Genomic DNA, 24,265 nt, shown 5'->3' on the forward strand with positions numbered 1-24,265 from the left:
GAACCAAACAAATAAGCTACTTAGTAGCTGTTTGACTTTGAATACCTGACTCTGGGCAAAATAATATAAGACCTCTCTTGGAGAAAAAAGACCTGAAACAAAAAAATGTGAATCTCTCTTTAAGAAAGGAATTAGTTTTTAATTGAAAGGAAACAGAAAAAGAACCCACTGGAATCTCAAAGACCTTTATTTATGCAGGTGCTGTGCTATAAAATATTCTAATCTGCGTTGTTAATGAAGCTGGATTTACAAGCTAGTAAACTAAACAAAGAGCTTATGTCTAGGTGATTAACCAGTTGGGGCTAAAATCTAGTGTACTTAAGTGACAGTTTTTGCTTTTTCATTTTTCCTCTATCCAGTATTGAAAGATCCTGGCTCTCTTACTGTGAAATTACTTTATTATGAGACTCTGTCCTAACCCATTCAAAATGCAAACTTCTGTCTTTATGAAACTTGTTCCATACAATTGAGAGAAGTCCTAATAATGACTTTCACAGAGTTCCAATTAGGAAACAGGCTCTACTTTAGGCAGTTCGTAGTTATTGAAACGTTTTGACATGACCCTAAAAGACTTCCTTAAAAGATTTCATTACTTTGTGACACAAGAAGGGTCATCTTATATTTTTCCTGCTCCAGCCCTGGAGTTTAAGGACCTTACAGTAGAGAAGGGTATTTAGAAGCCAAAATCTAAGCTTGCTTATTGCTATTGGTTTGTTACTGCTTTTAGGCCCTCTCAGCAAACCGGATCAAGAAATACACACACACATTTTTATATCTATCTCTATTACTTTAAATATAGTGAGTTCATAGTGATACATTTAATTCCAATTCAACAGCAGAGTTCTTTTCAAGCTTTCCCCCTATTCATGTTTGTACTCCCTTCTCCAGCATCGATAAATTTATTTTTAAATGTAACAAAGTTGATAAAGTATGTATTGCTAGTTTTTCTTAAATATTGTTCTCATTCCTATTGGTTTTTGTTCTCCAAGAACTATAAAAACTCCAGTTTTAATTTATTTTAATTCATTTAACTAGCATATATTTATCAAGCAAACACTATGTGTTAGATAATGTTCTAGGGTTCGGGATTCAGCAGTGAATAAAACATCATATGGGGAAAGGAACCGTGGAAGGAGAGAATAATAGATACAAAGCTAGGAAATGGCAAAGCTGGGATCTGAACCCAGACAGGCTGGCTCCAGAATCCATGCTATACCATCTGCCTCTGATTGCTTTTGTAATTTGCTCTCTGCCTTCCACAAAATTTTACAACTCTCCTGAATCCAATAAAAATGCCTCTGTCAGTTTCTAAATCAACACAATGCAGAGGCTTATGCATCTTCCACATTACTTAACTTCTGTGATACTCCAAATCTGTGAAAATAAAGATACTAATCTCAACCTGCTGTGAGAATAAACAAAATGATATGAGATGCCTGATGCTACTTGTGACACATCATAGGTATGTAGCGAAGTTAATTTTTTCCTTTTTCAATGTAAATGCTACACAATAGATTTCTCCCAGTACAAAGGCTTTTTTCTCTTTCTAAAGTAATCATATATTTATACATCCATTCATTCTTACATCCATTCAAAAAGCATTTATTGAGAATTCAATATATACCAGGCTCTCTGCTAGTCATAGGGGATTCAAGAATGGCACAGCCTCCATTCTCAAGGACCAGTCACATCCAAGAGACACACAATTACAATACAATTTGCTATGTAGCTCAGATGAGAGCTAGAAGGGTGGTCATGGAAGAAGCCTTTCTGAAAGAAGGGTCTCTGGTAAGGACTGTACAGCTGTTCTGCTGTTAAAGTTGCCAAGGATAAGTGAAAAAATAAATGAATAAATGAATTCAATTCAGTCCAACAAATATTTCATAGAAGATCCTACTGACCAAGGAAGGCATTGTCCTTTGAACTGGGAGTGTGCAGATGAAGAAGGGGCAGCTCAGGCACTTTAGGAGCTTTTAGTTTTACTTGCAGATGTTTCAATATAATGTAGCAAATAAGAGGAGTAGGCAAGCTCCTGTGACAATAAGATGGAGGGGGAGCTCTAAGTTCTAGCAGTAGATGTTACCTCTTTAAGCAGCTGGCAGAGAAAAAGCAGCCCTGAAAGGACCCCTAAAGAGAAGGGTTAGGGAAGGACTAGGAAGACTGGTGTACTGGGAGTCCAAACGAATAAAGAGAAGGCAGGAGACAGGGAGGACCCGGAAGGAGGGAGCAGTTGTGTCAAATGCTGTACAGAGGTCCAAAAAGCATATGATTTGGCAATAGGTGACCTTTGCCAGAGCAGTTTCTGTTAGTGGTGCAGGTGGGAGTGCCACTGCAATAAATGAGTGAATGAGTAGAAAAAGTGAAGCCGAGTAAGGAAATGAATGAATAAATCAAAGGCTGTGCCCTCATTTGTCCTGGGAATTTCCAGGGCCAACGTCGGGAGCTGGTGCGAAGGAAGGGCTTTGGATGCCGCTTAGGAAACCTGTCAGCCTTGCAACCCTTAGGTAGGCGCGGCTCCAAGGTCAGGGTCACCTCGGGCCTTCCCGCAACCCGTCACCTTGACGACCAACTAAAAAAAAAAAGAGAGAGAGGAAAGGAAAGGACGGAAGCAGTCAGATCATCTCGCGATATCTGGCACGCCGACGCCGATCTTCCGGGCCTGGGAACCGCGACCAGCTCTCGCGAGACTTGCCTAGAATCGGAGCGCGGGGTCCCACCGTAACGAAAGCTGGAGCTGCGGGTGGGGAACATGTCGGAGTCAGAACTCGGCAGGAAGTGGGATCGGTGCTTGGCGGATACGGTCGTGAAGATAGGTAAGGGGCTTCTTGCCCCTGGCAGGCCCAGCCCGGAGCCAAGCAGCCAGCTCGAGGCGCCGCTGACCAGGAGGGCGGAAGGGAAGCCCCATGAGAGGTCAGGCGGTCCGGCCTGTTCCAGACCCTTGGGCCAGGGCTGGTTGCCCGAGCCCGGGCGGTAGGTCGGTCACTTGGGCGGCGGGGAACACGCGCCCCGGGAGCCTAGGCGCCGCCCGAGTGAAAAGAGTGAGTTGTAGCCCTGAGGAGGCGGGGGTCGGGTTGGCAGGTGGCAGGAGAGGTGGCAGGAGGGGTGCCGAGCTCTTCGAGTGAAAAACGGTATGTAGGACACAACCTTGTGCCAGAGGCTCGAAATTCTCCTCCCTGGTGCCACATCTTCCTCACGGGGAGTGGAGCCTGGTCAGGAGGCCACATTCCTTCTCAGCTGAAAAGTGCCTTCCAAAGAAGGTCATTGGGAGCACTTTATAGACACTGCCAGGCCCTAACGTGAGTTGCCGTCATTCCCGAGTTGTAACCTGATTTATCGGCGGCAGAGTAGTCTGGGGCCTGAAATTGGAGACATAGTGATTTGGAATGAGAATTGCCCTGGAACAGAAGAGATTGGTCGCTTTGTAATCCTTAATATAATGTCGCAAAGCCTTTTAACATGTGCTCAGGGACGACACAGATTATGAAGTCACTGCATGGAGGGAAGGAGAAAGAAGGGAACTCCTTTACAGGATGTATACTAAGTGCCAGACACTGCTAGGTGCACAGCTTCATACACTGTCTCATACAGGTCATGAAATTGAGAGTCAGGTGAAGAGATTTTGCCCAGGGTCTAATAAATGACAAAGTTGGGAATTTGTCCCAGGTTTTGAGGCTACACGTCTCATACTCTTTCTTCCATACTGGTTTTTATTATCCAAATTTGATATTTTTGTATGGAAATCTTCTTTAAGAGTATTTAAAATGATAGAATGAAAATACAGGAAAAGAAATAAGATTATAAGCTCCATGAGGGCAGGGATGTTTTCTGGTTTGTTCATTGCTGTATCCCCCAGTCCCTAGAAAAGTGCTTAGTAAAAATTGTTGAGAAGAGTCATTAAATGAAGTAATATATCACAATTACCATTTCACCTTTAAATTCAGCACTTTACCAGCTGTGTGATTTGGGGCAAGTTATTTAACCTCTCTGTGCCTGTTTCCTCATTTGTAAATTGGCAATAATAATTATTACTATCTCACAGAATTGTCGTGAGGATTAAATGAGTTAGTTTATGCGAAGGCTTGAGTATGACTCACTTATTAAGAATGGGTTGTTCTGGAAATGACCAAAGAAATGCACAATTTTTGTTACTGTTAACAGCTTACATTTAGGAGAGAAAATTTAACACCTAGATATGAAATGACCAAAGTAATTACTAAACAGTATGATGTAGTAGTTAAGAATGGGAGGTAGATGGAGCTGAGTTTGAAATCACCCATTCTCACTCTTCACCCCCATCCTCACTAGGTGTTTGTTTGTTTGTTTTTTTGTAGCTTTGGGTAACATATCTTCCTTAACTATGAAATGGAGATAAAGAGGCGTATTTACCTAAAAGGATTACGAAGATCAAGAGAGAGAAAAATACTTAAGATACTTAGCAAGTACCTGGCATTTACTATGTATTCAGTAAATGGTGGTAGTAATTGTTGATATTAATATTGTTGTGGTACTGATGATCACCTGAGGCAGTTCGTAGTGTCACTGTCATTCATGAGTGGGCCATTAGCGGGGGATGGGGCATACACAGGTGAAATAAATGAAACGGTGATGTATGAGCACAGCTAAAAATTAAAATGAGTGATTCAGACTCTTTTTGCTGTAATGTTATTATAAATTAAGTAAGTGGAGTGATGGACTGAAGTCATCCAGTAAGAGTTTGCAAGAGAAATGGGCCTTTAGCTGACGTTTGGAGAATGACTTGAACTTGGATAATCAGGGAGTGGGTGGGAGAACTGGAGCAGAGACCAAGTTGAACTTATGTAGAGGAGGAAATTGAAGCACAGAGAGATTAGGTCTCTGGAAGTAGAGGAGCTGGGTTAGAACCCAGAGGCATTCTAATTTCAGCATCCTTATTCCCTAAAGAAGGCTGGTTTGGGTCGAGTCAGAATTGTGAAATGTCTTAGAGAGGTTCCACTTTATCTTGAAGGCTTTTGCTTTGCCTTTGGCTTTTTCACATGTTTTCTGTATATTCAGCATCTCTGTCTTAAAGTGATTACTTTCTGCTTCCAGGGCTCATTATATCTAGGCTGATGGGGAATCGTGGGATGGTTTTAAGCAACCAATATTTATGAAGCTCTGGATCAGTCATTGGGCAAATAGGGAAGCAGAAGGCATTTCACTGCCCTCAACAGGGAATTGATGTGATATAAATGGAATTTTGGTATGATTGTTCTGGCAGTGTTTTATGCAGAACAGATTTGGAATAGAGAAGACTAACGGTATTGTAAATGTGAAGTGTTAAAAGTCTGAACTGTTAGACTGGAGAGAAATGGGTATATTTGAGAAACTTCAAACTTTTTTTCCCCATTTATAAAGTGAAAATAGTATAACATATTTCCTAGGCCGGCACAAGTGATAAATACATAATAGAAACTCAATAAATGCTATTTTATTTTTTCTCCCACTGGTTAACTTTGCCTCATCTTCATTCTTTATAAAGACGACTCCAGGTTTAGAACTTGGGTAAGTGATAATGTCATTGATCAGAATTTGGAAAGTAACAGGATTAGTGGGTGTGCACCTCATATACAGTAAATAACATATAAGACTTAGTAACTGATTATGTGAGATGGTAGGAGAGAGACTGTAGTGAGAAAAAAGGTCATGATTTTGGTTGCTTTTCTGCTTACATAGTTGAATTTGAGAATGATAATGAGAAGTTGAAAAGGGGTTTTTAATTTTGAGGGGGAAGCTGAGTTCAGATTTTGAGAAGATTGTACCTTTAGCCATGGACTTAGAGACAGGGCAAATGGATAAAGTGCAGAAGTCTGATTTTGGGAGGATTTAATTTACTTAGTCTGAGTGATCTTTGAGACTGAGGATGAACACACTTCTGTAGTGAGTCTGTTAGTTCCTGTTCCTATAGACAGTGAGGTAACGGAACTCTTGAAACACCTTTGGCTGCTTGTTTTTCTGGTACTTCAATATGGAAATGGAGACACAGGGAATGGCAGCCTCTCATAAGATAGAGGTTTTGTAGAACAGGGGTCTCCAACCCCTGGGCCACAGACCGGTACTGGTTCATGGCCTGTTAGGAACGGGGCGGCACAGTCGGAGGTGGGTGGCAGGCACAGGAGCGAAACTTCATTTGTATTTGCAGCGGCTCCACAATGCTGGTATCACCGCCTCAGTTCCACTTCAGATCATCAGGTGTTAGATTTCTCATGGGAGTGCCGGTTCCTAGTGCCAAAAAGATTGGTGATGGTTATGAAGATGCAGGCAGGGAAGAAAGGGCCAATGAAGGCTTTCAGTTACATATTGATAATGTACCCTCTACCTTGACAAAGACTACAGGGAGCCAAGGTGATGCACAGCTCCCTTTGTGAGTGCTTATCTGTTTGGCTAATGCGTTTTTATTTTCCCAGTGGTTTCTGAAAAAATGACTATTTTAATTGTTCATGTTTGGTCTAGATGTTGTACAGACGAGTTAAATAACTCATAAGCATTTTAGGCAGTGGTTCTTTTAAATAGTATTCTTCAAGGATCTCATACTCTGAGGCTTGAGTGATGTCTTAACAGAAAGTTCTAGCATGATTTGGTCCTGTAGGAAGAGCCACATTTCTTTATAAATACCCCTCCCCCTCCTTTTGCTGTCATAAGAAAGGCAGTTCTATTTCCCCCTTTAATTCTGGTTTTAAAATATCTACTTTGTGTCTAATAGGAGTATGGTAGGATAGGCGGTTTCTGTATAGTTTGATCTGATAAATTGATCCCATGGATCAAGAAAACAAAACAAAACATAGGCCTCCCTGTAATTGGCACAATAGGCTGTTGTTCATTACACATCTGTTTCTCTTTTCAACTCTTGTTCTTTCTTCTTACATTTTTACCCCTCTCTGTGGCTTCTATTCTTATTCCTGTCACTGCCATCCATATATATTGCCTAGTTCATCCACAAGTTTCGAGATTAATACATCTTTTTTTAATAACCTTGTCAGCATTTAAGTTCCTATAGGTGTCCTATTTATTCCCCATCACAACAGTAATTTTTCTTAATGGCACATATCACCAGCTGAAATTTGCAATTTGTTTCTTTACTCGATTGTCCTTCCTTCCTATAATATAAACTTCACGAGAACCAGAGACTATTTTGTTCACTATTGATCCCCCAACCCCCCGGCGTGAAGGAGGCATACAGTAATTATCGCTGAATGGATGACGTGTATTGCTGAGAATTTTGTAGACTATATTTTCTGTCCTACATTTACCGCTTAGTGTGTGTTAACTGAATGAATTAACATTTAAATTAAGAAGTCCAAGTAAGGTAGACTTCATGTGAATTTCTGCCAGTTTACATGTTTTAACATGTGTCCTTGTACTCTTGGAACTTTTACCAACTTTCTATTTCACTTAGGGATGTAAATTACTGTCAGTAGATCTTAATAATAAAGTAGTATTAGAAATGTTTTGGAATAGTCAAGCAAGAAACATAAACCAGAGAGCACTTTTGTTTTTAGACAAGTAGAGAGTGATGTTGGTTTAAGTGGTACTGGCAGCGCCTCACTGCAGGAAATTAAAAAGGAGTGAAGACTATTACATTTTAAGAATGGCATGTTCCGTTAGTTTTATGTGAGTGCGTCATTAATGGTTTTTGCTAATTTTATGGATTTATTTTTAATTTTTATCAGATTTATTGAATGCTCTGGTTTTCTTTCTCCACTCAGTTCAAGGGTTGTACCGTTTCTTTTCCTTGTAGTACTAATTTGTCTTGTATATACCCACATGTTAATAAGAATAGAAGGCATAGTATCTTGCTAACATAGGAGGCTTGTGCTTGTCACTCAGGACTGGATAGGAGGTTATATCTGTTTTCTGTTTCCCAGGGAAAATCAGATTCTAGAAGATGAGGAAAATCAGTTATGAGACTTACGGAGGTGCTCCCCTGGGATCTGAGAATCTCTAAGCCCTGCTGTGTGAGTCGTGGAAGCACTGTCATCGCCCTCAGAGTCCTGTCGCAACTCACTCTTTAATTTCGAAGGCCTGAGCTGGCAGGCTGTGATCTCAGGAACAAGTTAATGTCTGTGTGACAGTGGCCAGGGCCTCAGAGTTGCAGATTTGCAGGAGGAGGCTTTGAGGAGCATCTTGATTCTAGTAATTTCTGGATTCACATGGAGGTCCTAAGAATCCCTAATGTGACTTGAAAAGCTGTAAAATTGGTGGCGTTTCACTCTCACTGTGAAACCAGAGTAAGGAATATTTGGTGTTACTACTCTATGTATTGGCCAGGAAATCTAAAAGTAGGAAGGAGGTGTCATGGTTGGGGGAGGGGTTGCCCAAGCCTGTGATACTTTCCTAAAAAAAGCTGCCCTTGCGAGCCAAGTGTATTCAGTAAGCACAACAGTGTTTTCTATTTTCTTAGTAAGAAGGAAAAATGCAAGTCGTGGACTTTTATAAGCAGCCCTTAGAATGTATTCCATTCAGTGGACTGTGGGAACATTCACATGCCTTTGCTTTTCTTTTCTCTGATTTTTCTTTATTAGAAATAAATGTGTCAACAGATACCTCTTTGTACCTCAGTTTCCTCATCTCTAAAATAATAGTACCTGCCTCAGAGAGATGTTACAAGTAAGGAATAAATAAGATAATCTCTAGAGCAGTTAGGACATTACCTGTACTTGATAAATATTAGCTGTATTAGGAATCGTAAGTGAAAATAACACATTTGCTCTGATCTTGGCTATTGTGGGTGGTATGGAAGCTTGACAATCGATATTCCAGCTTATATATAACAGTAATGATTAATGTGTATACTTCCCAAAACAATACCTGGGATTGTGGAAAGCCGGAGGTGGGGTGCACAGATGAGTGGACACTGGCCCTACCCTTAAGGAGTGTGAAAAGGAAGTGGTGACATTGAAATTTCATCTTGGGAGAATTTGCAGGCGTTTAATAGGTGGACCCAGTGGAGGACTGCATTCCAAGTCCTGGAAGCTGCCCAGACTATGTCCCAGGGGGAAGAAGGACTTAGACTTCTTTGAGGAATGATGGTAATGGCTCCCATATATTGAGCACTTACCATATACCGGATACTGTGCTAATAATAAACATGTTACAATGTACATGCATTATTTAATCCTCATAGCCTCGTGGGGTATTCAACTCATGTCTTTTTCATTTTTTTTGTTGTGATAAAATATACATAATGAAATTTCCACCTTAACCATTTTTAAGTATACAGTTAAATGATAGTATTAAATATATTTATTGCACTGTGATCATTTCCATCATCGATCTCCATAACTCTTCATCTGGTAAAACTGAAACTCCGTACCCATATAACAGTAACTCCCATTCCCGCCTCCCCCAGCCCTTGGCAACCACCATTCTACTTTCTTTGTGATTACGATTATTCTAGGGACCTCATGTAAGTAGACTTATACAATATTTGTCTTTTTGAGATTGGTTGATTTCACTTTGCATAATGCCCTCAAGTTTCATCCATGTTGTAGCATGTATCAGAATTTCCTTCCTTTTTAAGGCTGAACTATATATATAACATTTTGTTTATTCATTCACCTGTTGATGGACACTTGGATTGCTTCTATTTTGAATTTAGCTATCAGCTATTGTGAATAATGCTGCTATGAACGCGGATATGCAACTATCTCTTGGAGACTCTACTCTTAATTTCTTTGGGTATATACCTAGAAGTGGAATTTCTTGGATCATATGGTAATTCTGTTTTTAATTTTTTTGAGGATCTGCCATACAGTTTTCCACAGTCGCTATACCATCTTACATTCCCACCAACAGTGCACAAGAGTCCCAATTTCTTCACATCCTCATCAAAATTTGTCATTTTCTTTTCTTTTCAAGAGTAGCTATCCTAATAGGTGTAAGGTAGTATCTCATTTTAGTTTTGATTTGCATTTCCCTAATTAGTTGAGTTGAGCATCTTTTCGTGTGCCCATTTGTATATTTTATTTGGAGAAATGAATATTAAGTTCCTTTGTTCATTTTTGAATCTTTTTTTGTTGTTGCATTTTAGGAGTTCTCTACATAGTCTGGATATTAATCCCTTAACAGATATATGATTTGCAAATATTTTCTCCTTTTATGTGGGATGCCTTTTTACTCTGTTGATATTGTCTTTTGACGCACAAAATTTAAAAATTTTCATGAAGTTCAGTTTGTCGATTTTTTCTTTTATTTGCTTTCGGTATCGGAGCAGGAAAAAGCTCTGTTTCTCCTTAACTCTCGTTTCACGGTACTTCTGACATCAGATGTGTGGGTTTTCCACACCAGACAATTCTGAAACCAGCTGGGTGTCCTATAATTCAGTTCAATTCTGACAGTAACTGGCGTTAGCTCAGAACCCAGAGGTTAAGGACTCAGTCCCAGAAGACAGTCCCCACTTCAGATGCCAATCACAAGTCCACATCGTTACCTGTGCTTTTGACTGGCTATGAATCAGATTTCCACGACCTTCTCCTAGGCTTTCATAATTTGCCAGAATGGCTCAGAGAACTTAAGAAAGCAGTTTACTTACTCGATTACCAGTTCATTACCAAGGATATTAATGACTATGAATGAACAGCCAGATGAAGAGATACATAGGGTAAGGTCCTAAAGAATCCCAAGAGCAAGGAACTTCTGTTTCCGTGAGCTGAGGTGTGCCACCTTCCTGGCGTGGCACATGGATGTGTTCACCAACCTGGAAGCTCTCAGAACCTCATACTTTTGGGATTTTTATGGAAGCTTCAGTACAAAAATATGCTCAATCATTAACTTAATTTCTAGCTCCTCTCCCCTTCTTGGAGAATGGGGGAGGGGTGGGTGCTGAAAATTCCAAGTTCGGTCAGGTCTTTGTGGTGACCAGTTGCCATCCTGAAGCTTTCCAGGAGCCCACTGAGAGTAGCCTCATTAGAACAAAAGACACTGATATCACCCAGGAAATCCTAAGGGATTTAAGAGCTCTCTATGTCAAGACCTGGAGACAGAGAACAATATATGTATTTTTTCTACTCTTTTACAGTATTCTATCCAAGAAGTCATTGCCAGATCCAAAATAACGAACTTTTTGCTTTGTGTTTTCTTTATGAGTTTTACAGTTTTAGGTTTTATATTTAGATCTTTGATCCATATTGAGTTAATTTTTGTATATGGTGTCAGGTAAGGGAGGGTCCAGCTTCATTCTTTTGCATGTGGACATCCAGTTTTCCCAGTACCATTTCTTGAAAAGACTATCCTTTCCCCATTGAATTGTCTTGCCACCTTTGTCAAAAATTATTTGACCACATATGCAAAGGTATATTTCTGTGCTCTCTATTCGATTCCATTGTTCTATATGTTTGTCTTTATGCCAGTATCACACTGTTTTGATTACTGTAGCTTTGTAGTAAGTTTTGAAATCAGGAAGGGTGAGTCCTTTAGGTTTGTTTTTCTTTTTCAAGATTGTTTTTGGCTATTCAGGATCCCTTGAGATTCCATATGAATTTTAGGATGGGTTTTTCTATTTCTGCAAAAGATGTCATGGGATTTTGATAGGGATTGCATTCACTCTGTAGATCACTTTGGATGGTATTGACATCCGTTAAGAAATAATATTCTATGGATTGGATATACCACAATTTCGTTTATTCATTTATCAGTTAATGGACATTTATGTGTTTCACATTTTTTGGCTATTATGAATTATGTCACTAAGGTCAAGTATACAGTTTTCATCAGGATGGGTTTTCATTTCGATATATAACTCAGAGTAGAATTGCTGGATTGTATGGCAGCTCTTTGTGTAGCATTGAAAAAAACCATTGAATGTTAAGCTGAAGAGTGACATTGTTGAATTTCTGATTTCAGAAAGATCACCGAATTAGCTGGGGAGAATTGAGTTGGAAAGAGCCAGAATGAAGGCAGAGATGGATTAGTATATTATTGCAGAATCATGCCAAAGATGGTCAGTTTAAAGGAAACCAGAAAAAAGATGAGAGCAGAAGGAGCGGAATGGAGACAGAAGTAATGGTGACAGTACAGTGGTAACATCTACAGAACTTGAAATGCAGGCTCATGAGTGGGAGGAGTCAGGGGTGATGCCAAGCCTGTGTAAATGAAGAATAGTGTTGTGATTGACAAATGAGAGAGATAGGAGGGGAGCTCCAGTAACATTTTGCAGTTTATTAATTTCTGGTGTGTTTTGAGATAGGTCACCGGTTCTATGCAGCTCAGTCAACAGGGTGAAAGTTATCGCTTTGCCATGCATTCATCTTCATGAAAAGAAAGGATTTGGCCTTGTTCCTTCCTTGTTAAGAAAATAGGACAGTGAATGACTTAGCGGCCGACCTGCCTAAAATTAACCAGCAGATTAGATTTTATTTACTCATCCATTAATCAATTAAGTGTAGTTAAATTGCTTGTTTCAGGCCATTTTAATGTTAAAAAATACTAGGCTGAAAGAGGCCTTGAATAAGATCATGGAAAAAGAAAGCAAATTACTGTTTTTCTTTAACTATCGTCTGATAAATGTGGGTTGCCACAAAGTATTGGTGGCTCACCAAAAATTGCCTTTTGGTGGCCTGTGTTTGCAAACTGATACCTCTCCATTTCATGGAGTTATATCAATTACACTAAACTAAAATACTTCAAAGATTTTGGTTGTTTATAGGTTTGGGTTCCAAATTAGTACATGTTAATTGTTGAATTAGTAGCCATATTTTGTTTGTTACATGTATTTCTAAACAGTGTTTGTAGGTATTTCTAAACAAATGCAAAAATACATTTTCCATCTGCAACAGCAATATGAATAATGGAACATTGTAATCTTGCTAGAGGAAAATTTTTGTTAGTATTATAGAATAATGTAATTAGGCGCTATATGGAACTTGAAAATATTTAAATTTTTGTCTAACTGTGGTTTTATGCTTTCCTAAAATGTGGCCTGAAACAGTTTATTAGTAAATATGCTGAATTGCTTTCTCTGGCAAGTGTGTTTTAGTATCGAATCCAAGTAAAAATACAAATATTTACTTATAAAAGTCATTTGGTGTGGTAATATTTTTACTGCAGCCATTGACCAACTTAGTGAAATGTTAGGGCATTGCTAGATTGGATCCTGTTTATTTAAAGGCCAAGAGAGGGAAAAAGAGAGGATGCTAACATTAATTGAATGTCTCTTATGTGCCACCATATTTAGGATACAAACATAATCCCTTTTTTACTCTCCCAGCAAGAAAAATAATGCTGAGATATTTATAGAAATTGAGAAGCTGATTTTAAAAACTGTATGAAAATGTAAACAATCCACAATAGCCAAAGCATTTTTTGAAAAGAAAAACAAAGTTGGAGGAATAATATTACTTGATTTCAAGACTTACTGCGAAGCTACAGTAAATAAGACAGTATGGTATTGGGGAAGGGATACATATATAGTTCAGTAAAATTGCTAGTGTCTAGAAATAGACCCGTAAATATATGGCCAATTTATTTTTGACAAAGATACCAATTTCAAGATATTGTGCTAGAATAACAGAGTATCCATATAGAGGAAAAAAATAAACCTCATTATCATACATAAAAATTAACTCGAAAGGGTCACAGACCTAATTTTAAAAGCTAAAAGTATGAAACCTCTAGAAGAAAACATAGGAGAGAAATGTTTGTTACCTTGAGTTCAGAAAAGATTTCTTAGGTCACAAAAAAGCAAAAATTCACAAAGAAAAAAATTGATATACTGGATTTGATTTAAAAATTTAAAACTCTTGCTCTTTGAAAAACTCCATTAAGAAAACAAAAAAGCAAGTTCCAGAATGAGAAAAAATATTTGCAGTACTATATCTGATAAAGGAATTGTTTCCAGAATAAATAAAGAAATCTTAAAATTAGTCATAAGACAACCAACCATTTAAGAAAATGGGGAAAATGTTTGAAAAGATTCTTCACAAAAAGAATTTATACTAACAGCAAATAAGTAATTGAAAAGATATTCAACATCAGTGGTCATTAAGGAAATGCAAATTAAAATCATAATGAGATGCCCCTGCACACCCATGAGAATAGTTAAAATGAAAAAGACTGACAATACTAAAGGTTGACTAGAATATGGAGCAACTGGAACTCTTGTATACTGTTGAGGGGACTGTATAATGGTACAACCACTTCATAAAACGTTTAGGTAGTTTTTTATAAAGTTAAACATACTATCTGGTCATTCTACCCTTAAGTATCCAAGAGAAATGAAAATATGTTTTATATGAATGTTCATACCAGCTCTATACATAATGCCCCAAACTTGAGGCACATAACAACATACATTCAAAATCATGTTGAGTGAAAGAAGCTAGTTACAAAAGAGTGTATGTTGTCCTGGGTTTCGGCACAAAAACTCAAACAGGCAAAGCAACAGAAAAGAGTACAGGCGCACCTCAGAGACGTTGTGGGTTTAGTTCCACACCGCCACAATAAAGTGAGTATCGGAAAGCCGGTCATAATCTTTGTTGCTGGAGAGTCTTGCCTTCATGCAACATCTGTGAAACATAGCAAAGCAAAGCTCAGTAAGGTATGCCTGTATATACTGAACGATTCCATTTATATCAAGAATTCTAGAAAATGCAAATCAATCTATGATGACAAAGTAGATACGTGGTTGCCTGGGCCCAAGGGTGGAGGGAAGACTGACTGCAAAGGGACACGAGGAAACTTTTAGGGGTGATAGCAGTATTCCATTTCTTGATTGTGGTGGCTTCACAGGTATGTACATCTATCAGGCTCATTGAATTTTACACTTTAAATGGGTGTAGTTTATTCTACATGAATTATACCTCAAAAACTTATTTAAAACCAAAAAGGTGAAAAATGAAATGAAAATGAAAAAGATGAAAAAAACTCAGTGTTGGTGAGGTTTAAAGCAACCAAAACCTCAGACTCAGCTTATGGGAGTATGAATTGGTGTAACCACTTTGGAAAACTGAGGCATGTCTACTGAAAAAAAGCTAACTATACATGTATACCCTGTGACACAGCAATTCCATGCTTAGATATGTATCCAGTAGATATGCATACATCGATTTCACCAGGTGACTTGTACTAGAAAGTTCACCGAACACTCTGCATGATAGCACTGACTAGAAACTACCCAAATGCTCATCAACAGAATGGGTAAGTAACTCGTGGTATACTACTGTAATGGAATACTATACAACACTGATAATGAATGAGCTATGTACAGGTATTCACAACAGTGTTGGGCCAAAGTACTTACTGTGCGATTCCATTGATATAAATTTAAAAACAGGCAAAACTGTGCTATTGGAAGTCAGTATAGTTATCCTTGAATGGAGAGTTTTGACTAAGCACAAGGCAGGCTTCTGGGGATGTTGGTAATCTTCTGTGTCTTGCTCTGGTTGCTGGTAACATGGGTGTGTGTAGTCTGAAAGTTCATCGAGCAGTACACTTAATTGTGCAGCTTTCTGTATATATATTTCAGTGAAGAGTTTAAAAAAGACATGTACTTTCACAGAAAAGTGTCTTTCATAATTATAAAATGAGAAGAGCAAGTTATAGAACATATGTGATAAATGATCCCACTTATATAAATGGAATGGTAAACAATAAACTTAATCCAAAGTAACTCTTGGAAATGATAATGATACTTGGTGGGAAGGATCATTAACTTTGCTCTTTTTATAATGTAAGCGAATAAATAAATGAGAACAGTTTCTATTCAAAAAATTGTTTACTGAGTTCTTTCGGTTTTTATAGTTGAAGATTATGAATAATCTTTACATAAATATGTTGAATCTAGTTTTATTAAATAGATTAGTAGTTTAATGTGAACATCTCTTTAAGCTTTCACTAACTTTGATATTACATTGGTATCTATTAATGAAGTTTCTCATTGGTCAGCAAGTTACAGGGATTTGTTTGTCCTTGGTGGATGTGATGTCCTATTGTTGCTTTCCTTGGATGGCCCCAATTGAATAACCTCCATGAATTCATAGACTTACAGAACAACGGATCATTAGAGCTGGAAGGAACCTGAGGGATTCCTTTGGTCCAGTGATTTTTAAATGTGTTCCAAAGTACCCTGGAGGTTGCCCGTGGGTGGGGGTAGGTATGGAGAGTAGAGTGAGGGAAGGCTGAGCAAGTGGATTTCTAGTCAGGTCTCCAACCCTCTCCCTTCCCCCTGCCCAAACAGAGCAGCTTTACTTTGATTTGTTTATCTATTTTCTGTATGTATAATATTTTATTTGAAAAAATAATTTTATTGTTTTAGGGGGAGAAAAAGGACTGATAACCACTAACTTATTTCAACCCTCTCATTTCACAGATTGGAAAATTGATGCTTGGGGAGGTCAATACATGTTTTTTAGGTCCATTCAAGTAGGGTACTTTGTTTGGAACCTGTTTCTTTCTCTTCTGGTTATTGGACAGATTTGTCCATGAGACTGCTGCTTACTGATATTCTGATATCTGCGTATAGCTCTCCTAGATTTACCCAACTATCGTTCCACACACTTGGCACAAACATATACCCTCTCCATTCCCCTACTACCTTATCTGTAACTTAGTTTGTATCATGGTTTAAGATGCTATTTCTACTGAATGTACCTGGTTCCTATTTCAGCTAGAAACCATCTTAACTGAGAGATGCTGTTTAGAATCATAACTTAAAGTTATCACCAGTTTTTGCAATATGCTCTATAGAGCCTAGAGTTTGGGAGTCCCTCTGGGACAAGTATGAGGTTTAAGGAGGCAGGGCCTGGATGATACTTGGACTCCTCAAGTAGAAGCTTAGTTTTTATCTATTGAATATATTGGGCTTCCGCAGAAGATTTCTCTGGGAGAAAGTCTTTCTGCTTTGAAAGACGGCAAGAGAAGAATGAAGGGAATTGTGAATAATGCTGGTTTAGCCCAGCCTCTCGCCGAAGGGATGAGGAAACAGAGGACCTGCAACATGAAGCTCCTTTAGCTGGAGCCCAGTGAGCTTGGACAGTTATTGGCCCCTCTAAGCTTCGGTTTCCTCATTTGTAAACTTGGGATGTTAATCCCTATATGGTTTTGATGAAACCCAGGATAAGATAATAATCAGATGGACGGGAAAGCATTTTATAAATTTTAAACCCCTAGACCAGTGGTTCTCAATTGGGGATGATCTATCCCCCATATCCCACTCTTGGGACATTCGGCAGTGTCTGGAGACATGGTTGTCATACTGGAGGATGGGGAAGTGGGGGTGCTACTGACATCTAGTGGGTGGGGGACAGGGATTCTGCTAAACATTGTACTATGTACAGGACAGCACCAAAGCGTTAATGTCAGTCATTGAAGTTGAGAAATCCTACCCTAGACAAATGTAACTTTCCCAAGCTTATTCTCTATGACTCTCCAGCCACAGCCCTTTCAGACTAATACATAACACAGGGTCATATATTCATATATCTATATGCACATACTTTTTCAGCAACTGAAAATGAAGTGGGAAATGAAGTAAAGGAGAAAAGAAAAAGGAACAAAAAGAATAATTCAAATGACTTTTAAAAAAGTGTAGCTCATAATTTTAAGGTCTTTTTTTTTAAACCAAATGTATGCTTATTAAAAAAAAAAGACAAAAAAGAACTGTATTACTTATAAAGTGAAAGTCTGTTGGAATTGATAACTGTTAACAGTTAACAATTTAACTTGTCATTTAAAAAAGTAAGAGAGAAAGTGAATTTGAAATCCTCTTTAGACAGCATGACAGGAACAAGAAATAAAGGATAAACCTGAGTACAAATTAGGAAAGATAGTAGAAGGATATGGGATGTGAGAATATGGGTCAGTATCAATGGGTAATGTGGCATTGAATAGAAAAGGTAGTACAGGGCACGTCTGAGGGAGAGGGCGGGTGGACAGGCCGATAACAATGTGGTTGAGGGCTCGTTTGAGATTACATAGACTCCAGGTTGCTTCAGTTATGCATCTTCAGGTAGAATTTTTAAAGACACTTGATTAACAGTATACAGTGCTTTTACTTCAGTTTTCTCTATCCATCCTAAACCTGCATTAGGATGCTTAGGATAATTTAGAATTATTGTTGACACTGACATAATTGTTGATGGATTTGTAGACTCACTTAACTTTGACAAATGTTTACAAGTTATAACAAATGTTTCTGATTGTCAGAACCTGCACAAATAAACCACTCAAAATTCCTGTTCGATAGATTTTAAATGATTAAGTGAAGCAAATGATTTAAGCAACATAATTCACTTTTTACTAAGAAGGTAGTCCTAAGAAAGCTGCTAGTTTCTTGGCATCGTTTCAGATAACTGAATTGAAAGCCATTAGTTGCAGGAATTTTTCTTTTTTCTTTTTTACTATTTCAGCATAGGCCTATATGTGACAAACCCTCATAAATATCCTACTCTGATGAGAAGCAAAAGTACAGCGTATTACTGCTCCAATCATATATTGTCTTGACATTAGAATAAATGCTATTAATCTTATGTATTCCCAGAAAGGATTGGCTGTGACCATTGAAAAAATAACTTATTTTTCTCCTTGTTCCAGCTGCAACTTGAAATTTATTTTATTTCAGCTCATAATTTCTTTTTTAGAAGATTTTTTCTTTACTCAGTTTATAAAAACTGAATTCTTGGTTTCTTCAAGTATGCAAGTCCATTGATTTGGAGAGGTTTATTTATGGGGCTTTAGAGAATCGTGATGCCTTTAAGAAAGACTGTGGAATGCTACCGTAAGAGAAAGTCATCTGGGTTCTGTGTCCTAGCCTTATAGTCTCGGGCACCTCCCTTATTGGAACCAGATTTAAATAGCAGAGAAAACATTGCTTGCTCACAGAAAGCCCCAAAATTCAGGCAAGTCCTTCCAACACCTTTGCAGTACTGATTTGAGATATTCACCATTAGAACCAACAATACCTTAAATGCAAAACCATTGATATCTTTTAAGAATATTTGACCCTCTTTTCTATTTCTTTTTGTCTTCGTTCCTGCCTATGTATGGATCTGACCTAGGGATCCATTATCTCAGAATCATCAATAAGTGTTCTCACTCTCACTGCTCAGAAATTCCTAATCCTTGGTTAAAGTCACACTTTAACCTGTACTGCTTACCTTAAACACCGTCTCTTTCAGTTCTGCCTGGCATGGAATACAGGCAAGATAGAGGGCAGGGCTGCTGAGGAGAGACCAAAGTATGTAAGGTAACATTTTTTTTCAGTCAGGTGGGTAGGAAGAGAATCTGAGCTCCTTGTGGTCCGTTTCTCTTGCTGCCTTCTTTCCCACTCCCTTCTCTAGCCCTCCAGGACGGTTTGGGTACCCTGCTCAGTGCTTCTAGTACTTCCGATTTCTGTCATTTTGCCTTATATTTTATCAGTTGGCTCCAACACTAGACAGCGAACTGAATGAATGCGAGAGCTTATTATTGCCCAGGGCCTAGCACAGTGCCTGACACACAGTAGGCACTCAGTTTGTATAATTAAGGAAATGCCCACACATAGTGTTGGCCAGGATGAATTTTGGAAAGTAGTTTCCTTTGGTAAGTCAAAATTAATGATTGTAATATCTTCACCTATCTGTGAGGAAGCGACACTGGCACTAGTGTAGCATGGAGACCAAAGAGCAGTAGGCCTCTGGAATCAGACTGGTTCACATCCCAGTCGTGTGACCTGAGGCGAGTTCCTTAACCTTTCTGTGACTCAGTCTCTTGGTCTATAAAATGGGGCTAATAAAAGAAGTTTGCTGTGAGGACCGAAAGGAGGTAATCCAGTCCTGAAGCATAAGCGCTTGGTGACTGTTCTTTGTTTACTATTGTCTGGTGTTCCGAAAAACAACTAGATGTTACATTTTTATCAACCAAGTTACATTTTAGATTTATTAAAGGAATTTGGTATTAAAAGGTTATTTGATGACTTATGAATAGCACCAATGTTTTTACAGTTATACAGGTAGAAGTCCTCAGCATTTTCTTTGACAGCCTTCCCCCCCGCACCCTCTAAAACCTCAGATACACATCCACACACTTAATCAGTTAAGTCCTGTAAATTCTGCCAGCAAAATGTCTCTTCTTTTCCAAGTAATCTTGCACACCTCAGTCAGATGAGTCTTCCTAAAGCGTAGCCTCAGTCTTGTGAGCCTTTTTAAAAACTCTTCGTGGAATCCCCCTGCCTACTGAATTAAGTAAGCGCTGTGTAGGCTCCTTGGCCGGCTGCTGGTGCCTTCGGAATGGCCCCCGCCCCTTTCTAGCCTTATCCCCTGTTCCCATATTCCTCATGTTTCAGCTAGACTCTCTGCCCCGCCCCCTCGTTTCCCTGCACAAGCCCTGCTTTTCTGCCACCGGATAGAGTGCGTGCCTTTCCCCCCAAAACTCTGGCTGTTAAGACAACCCAAATGCCACCTCTTTTTTTAATAGTAAATAGAATTAATATTAAATTAATTTAAACTTTCTTGAAGATTAAAAACATCTTCCCAGCTAAATGTGTTCCCACTCGCCTCAGGGCACCGAAGACCTGTCTGCGCAGTTTTCTGGACACCTGACTTGTTATCCCTTCTTGATCACAAGCTCCCCAGGGAAGAGACTTGTCTTACTTCTGACCCTTGTTGAACCCAGTGTTCTTGCCCTTCAGTGTTCAGTAAATATTTAAACTTATAGTGTGTTCTTAAAATGCTTTTTGTAGAAGACCAGTATAGTTACTGTGTGCAAGATATTGTTCTTCTAAGCTTTCTGCACGTTATGCTGTTTCATCCTCGCTGTTCCCCAGTCAGGGCTAGACACTATTAATGTCAGTATTATTTTTCATATGAAGAAACTGGTACCTGGAGATGCTATGTAACTTACCCAAGGACTGAGACACACAGGAAGTAACCTAACCAGTATTCTCAATCATGTTTAACTTGTCTTACCCCCAAGTCCACAGAACCTTATAACTGAAGTATAACTGCTACGTAATACTTCCCACTTTTTAAAGAATGTGCTCCGAGAGTAGTGAAGTCTGTGCTTAGTGCCTTCTGCTTAATAAATGCTAATAAATGTCAGTCAAGTAAAGGTGTAAGGAAAAGGCATTGGTACTTGTTTCTCCATTGAATTTTTCATTTGAATCAGGAATAGACGACAACATTATAGCTATGGTGATGTGTACATAGGGTATAATGGATCCCTAATTCTTATATTTGCTTTCACAAGAATAAGGAGAATCCAGTTACTGACGCTAATGAAGAGGGCTAGAGGTATCGGAGGTGCTGGGAGGGAAGGGGCTCGCTGCAGAATACCCTTTTGAGTGGTTTGGATTCACCTGGAGTTATTTATCAGCCCTTAGCCCATTTGCTATGCTGACCTCTCTATGAGGTTTATCCCAGTGTATAGGGAAGAGCCATGACTTTGGAGGCAGACAGCCTGGGTTTGAATTTCCTTTTTTAGTTGTGTGTACTTGGGTAAGTCACTTAACCCCTCTCTATATTGTTACTTCTGTAAGACAGGATCGTGATAGACCTAAAAGGTGATTCTATGGATCAAATGAAATATAGAAATGGAATACAGTGCCTGACACTATAAATATTAGCATCTCCAAAGCACCCCCCCTTAAATAAATGTAAATGCATTGTCTTTTATTGTGTTTGTTGAAACTTATTTCTGCATTTTTCCAGTCTCCCTTTTATAATTAGTTTTCAGAGCTCATTTTCTACATACTATGCCTACATGTGAATTAACATTATATTTTAGTAAAATATGTACAACCGTGTTTCTTTTGTGCATTTTTGGAAAGTTGTATGGCCGTCAGAATTCTGAAAGTTGGATCATGTGCTATACACAGTCATTTAAAAGGACCCTTTTATGAGTTTGGCTGTTCTTGAAACAGAGCACACCAGTAATGCCTTCCACATTTACCTCCCTATCTTTACTCCTTTCTGCTGACTGGTTTGCTTGTTCTGGTCAGATTGATGGCGATTGATGTCCACCCGAGAAATTCCTACAGATGTTCCAGCCTCTGTCTAGCGTAGATAGCCATAGGAAGGTTATGGTCTTGTAAAATAGCCACCTTCTTAGTCTATTTCCTCTATTCCCTGCAGCAATGTTGACTTTTGAGAAGCTGAATAACACAGACTGAATTTACCATCTCTGGGTCTTTGGTCTGGCACGCGTTCTTGGTTAATTCACATGACTTGGCATTTGCACACGGACACCTGGGACAATCTGTCTCTGCCTCAAAGGATTAAGTAACACAGTTTGGAGCTGACTTAAAACTATTTTTTTCCCTCATAAATTGGGCCCCGAGCATCTTTCATAAATCAGGAATGTTTCTTGGAAATGTAATTCTCACTAAACTCAGTCCCAAGGGTACTTTTCTATAAAAGCACATTCTTGTTTGTTCTGTCGTAACAAATGCACTTGATGATTGTAATAGCGTTAATAGAAACATGATTGAACAGGAAAACATGCCCATTATAAATAGGTCAATTTGATATTAATCCATGTTCAAAGCGTAAAAATAACTTTATTAAACACAAGACAGCTCTAGGAAAATATTATTTTTTAAAGCAAAATGTAGTTCAGCAATGAATCTGAAGGAATCAATCTCCTATTTAATTAGCAATAATCGTGCCTCAGATAAACTTCATTGGCTACTAAACTGCCGCTGCGCAAAGCTCAATCCCCTATATATAAATATGTATCTCTCAAAATCTGACATTCCTGGAAACAGTTGCTAATGCCAGCGAAAATATAATCAGCTATGCAAAGAGTGGCAAAAAGGGTTCTGATTTTTAGCTGTGTGATTTTCATCTAGGGCTTGCCCACAGTGGGATCCTAAGCAAACCAATGAGTTGTATATTAATAAAGGATTAACCATGATGATTACATATTTGACGTCTTTTGGGTTTTATTAGAGAGGTAGCAGAACTAAATTGCCACTTACTGAATTGTGTCAGACCCTGCTAGATACCTTACATTTTCCTTTTATAGCAACCCCATAAGGTTGTTTTCACTCTCCAGGTGAGCACATGGAGGCCAGCTGGGGTTAAACCATTGACCTGAGGTGGAAGAGCTAGCTGGTAAGGAGTGGAGCAGGGGCTGGAAGCAGTGTTCTTGCCATTCCACATAGCAGCAGAGAAAGTTCCTTAGTTTTTGGAAGCTATATCTTTTCTTACAGGCATTTAAGAATAAAGTTCTTTGGCATAGGGCTTCTAGGATCTTAAAAACTTGCTTGTAATTCTTGTAGCTTCTCATATTTACAAACTGCCAATTGAACATGGTATAGTTTTTGCTCATACATCTTGATTTAAGTTATACAAATTAAGATGAAGTTGCTTCACAATTTTAATTTTTAGATGCAGATCAACTTTAAGCTTATAAATTTAGGAGCTTGGTTTAAAGTGTTAAATGTAAGGTGGGATGAGATCTTAATCATCACATAAATGACATACTAAATAGACCAATAAGATGGGTCTGTGGTCTGGTTTTTTGTTTTTTTGTTTTTTTGTGTTTTTTTGCCCCTCTGAGATTTTGTAGAAATGTTTTCTAAGAGAAGAGAATTTCTGAGGATTTGTTTTTTCTGTGCCTCTCCAAACATCAAGTTATTCCTTCTTAATTGAAAGGTCATTGGCAACTGCAACTTTTACAAAGTTGATTTCGCAGGAACATGTATTGCACTGACTTGTTCTTTTTAGCTTAGCATCCAAAGTACATTTCTACCCCAAGACTGCAATCAGTTTATGTAGCCTGCTTGTTAATTCTTGCTGATTATGTTTGCTTCCTAATTGTTTTCAGTGAAGTAAAGCTTTATGATATGTGGCATGGTCAGTGCAAAGATTTTTCTAAATAAAGTTGCATTGACTAACTGGAAATTGTCCACATGAAACAGTAATAGCTGTCAACATATATTACCCTTTCTTTCTTACATAAAGTGTGGCTTAAGGTGTACAGTGGCATACTGTTAGTTGTTATTCTTTTAAACTCCTTTTAAAATCCAGTTAGGCATAAGATAAGACAATATTTTATATGTAGTTAGTGGGAGTGAGTTCTGTTGTTTTGTTATTGAAATAGTATCAGATGAACTGTTAGGGAGTTGTTCTTTCCTAAAAATGTGTATTTATCTACTAGCCAGTTTTATGATGTCCTTTTGGGCACTAAGCATGCATTAAAGAGCAGGGTTAGATTGATTTGGAGTAATTTCTTTTTGAAAGAATTTGTGCCAATTCTTTTTCCTCTCCAAAGAAATGGTTTCAGAGCGTGGGCTCCTTGCCTAATGTCAATTCCATAAGGCTCCTCCGTGTGTGTGTGT

General features: G+C 38.5%; 1 protein-coding gene and 1 pseudogene across 1 annotated transcript in view; one reads left to right on the forward strand and one right to left on the reverse strand.

The window, feature by feature from the left end:
* Nucleotides 1–2,635: 2,635 nt before the first annotated feature.
* The window catches only part of MICOS10 (mitochondrial contact site and cristae organizing system subunit 10), a 30,108-nt gene continuing 8,478 nt past the window's right edge, over nucleotides 2,636–24,265 (forward strand). Inside the window, exon 1 of the mRNA XM_039854527.1 lies at nucleotides 2,636–2,813. Coding sequence (XP_039710461.1) covers nucleotides 2,750–2,813 — 64 coding nt within the window. The 5' untranslated portion in view covers nucleotides 2,636–2,749. The remainder of the gene's footprint in view (nucleotides 2,814–24,265) is intronic.
* On the reverse strand, nucleotides 22,506–22,633 carry LOC120596463 (uncharacterized; annotated as a pseudogene).

This window comes from Pteropus medius, unplaced genomic scaffold (genome assembly GCF_902729225.1).
Source record: "Pteropus medius unplaced genomic scaffold, Ma_sr-lr_union100, whole genome shotgun sequence".
In the NCBI taxonomy this organism is placed as follows: domain Eukaryota; kingdom Metazoa; phylum Chordata; class Mammalia; order Chiroptera; family Pteropodidae; genus Pteropus; species Pteropus medius.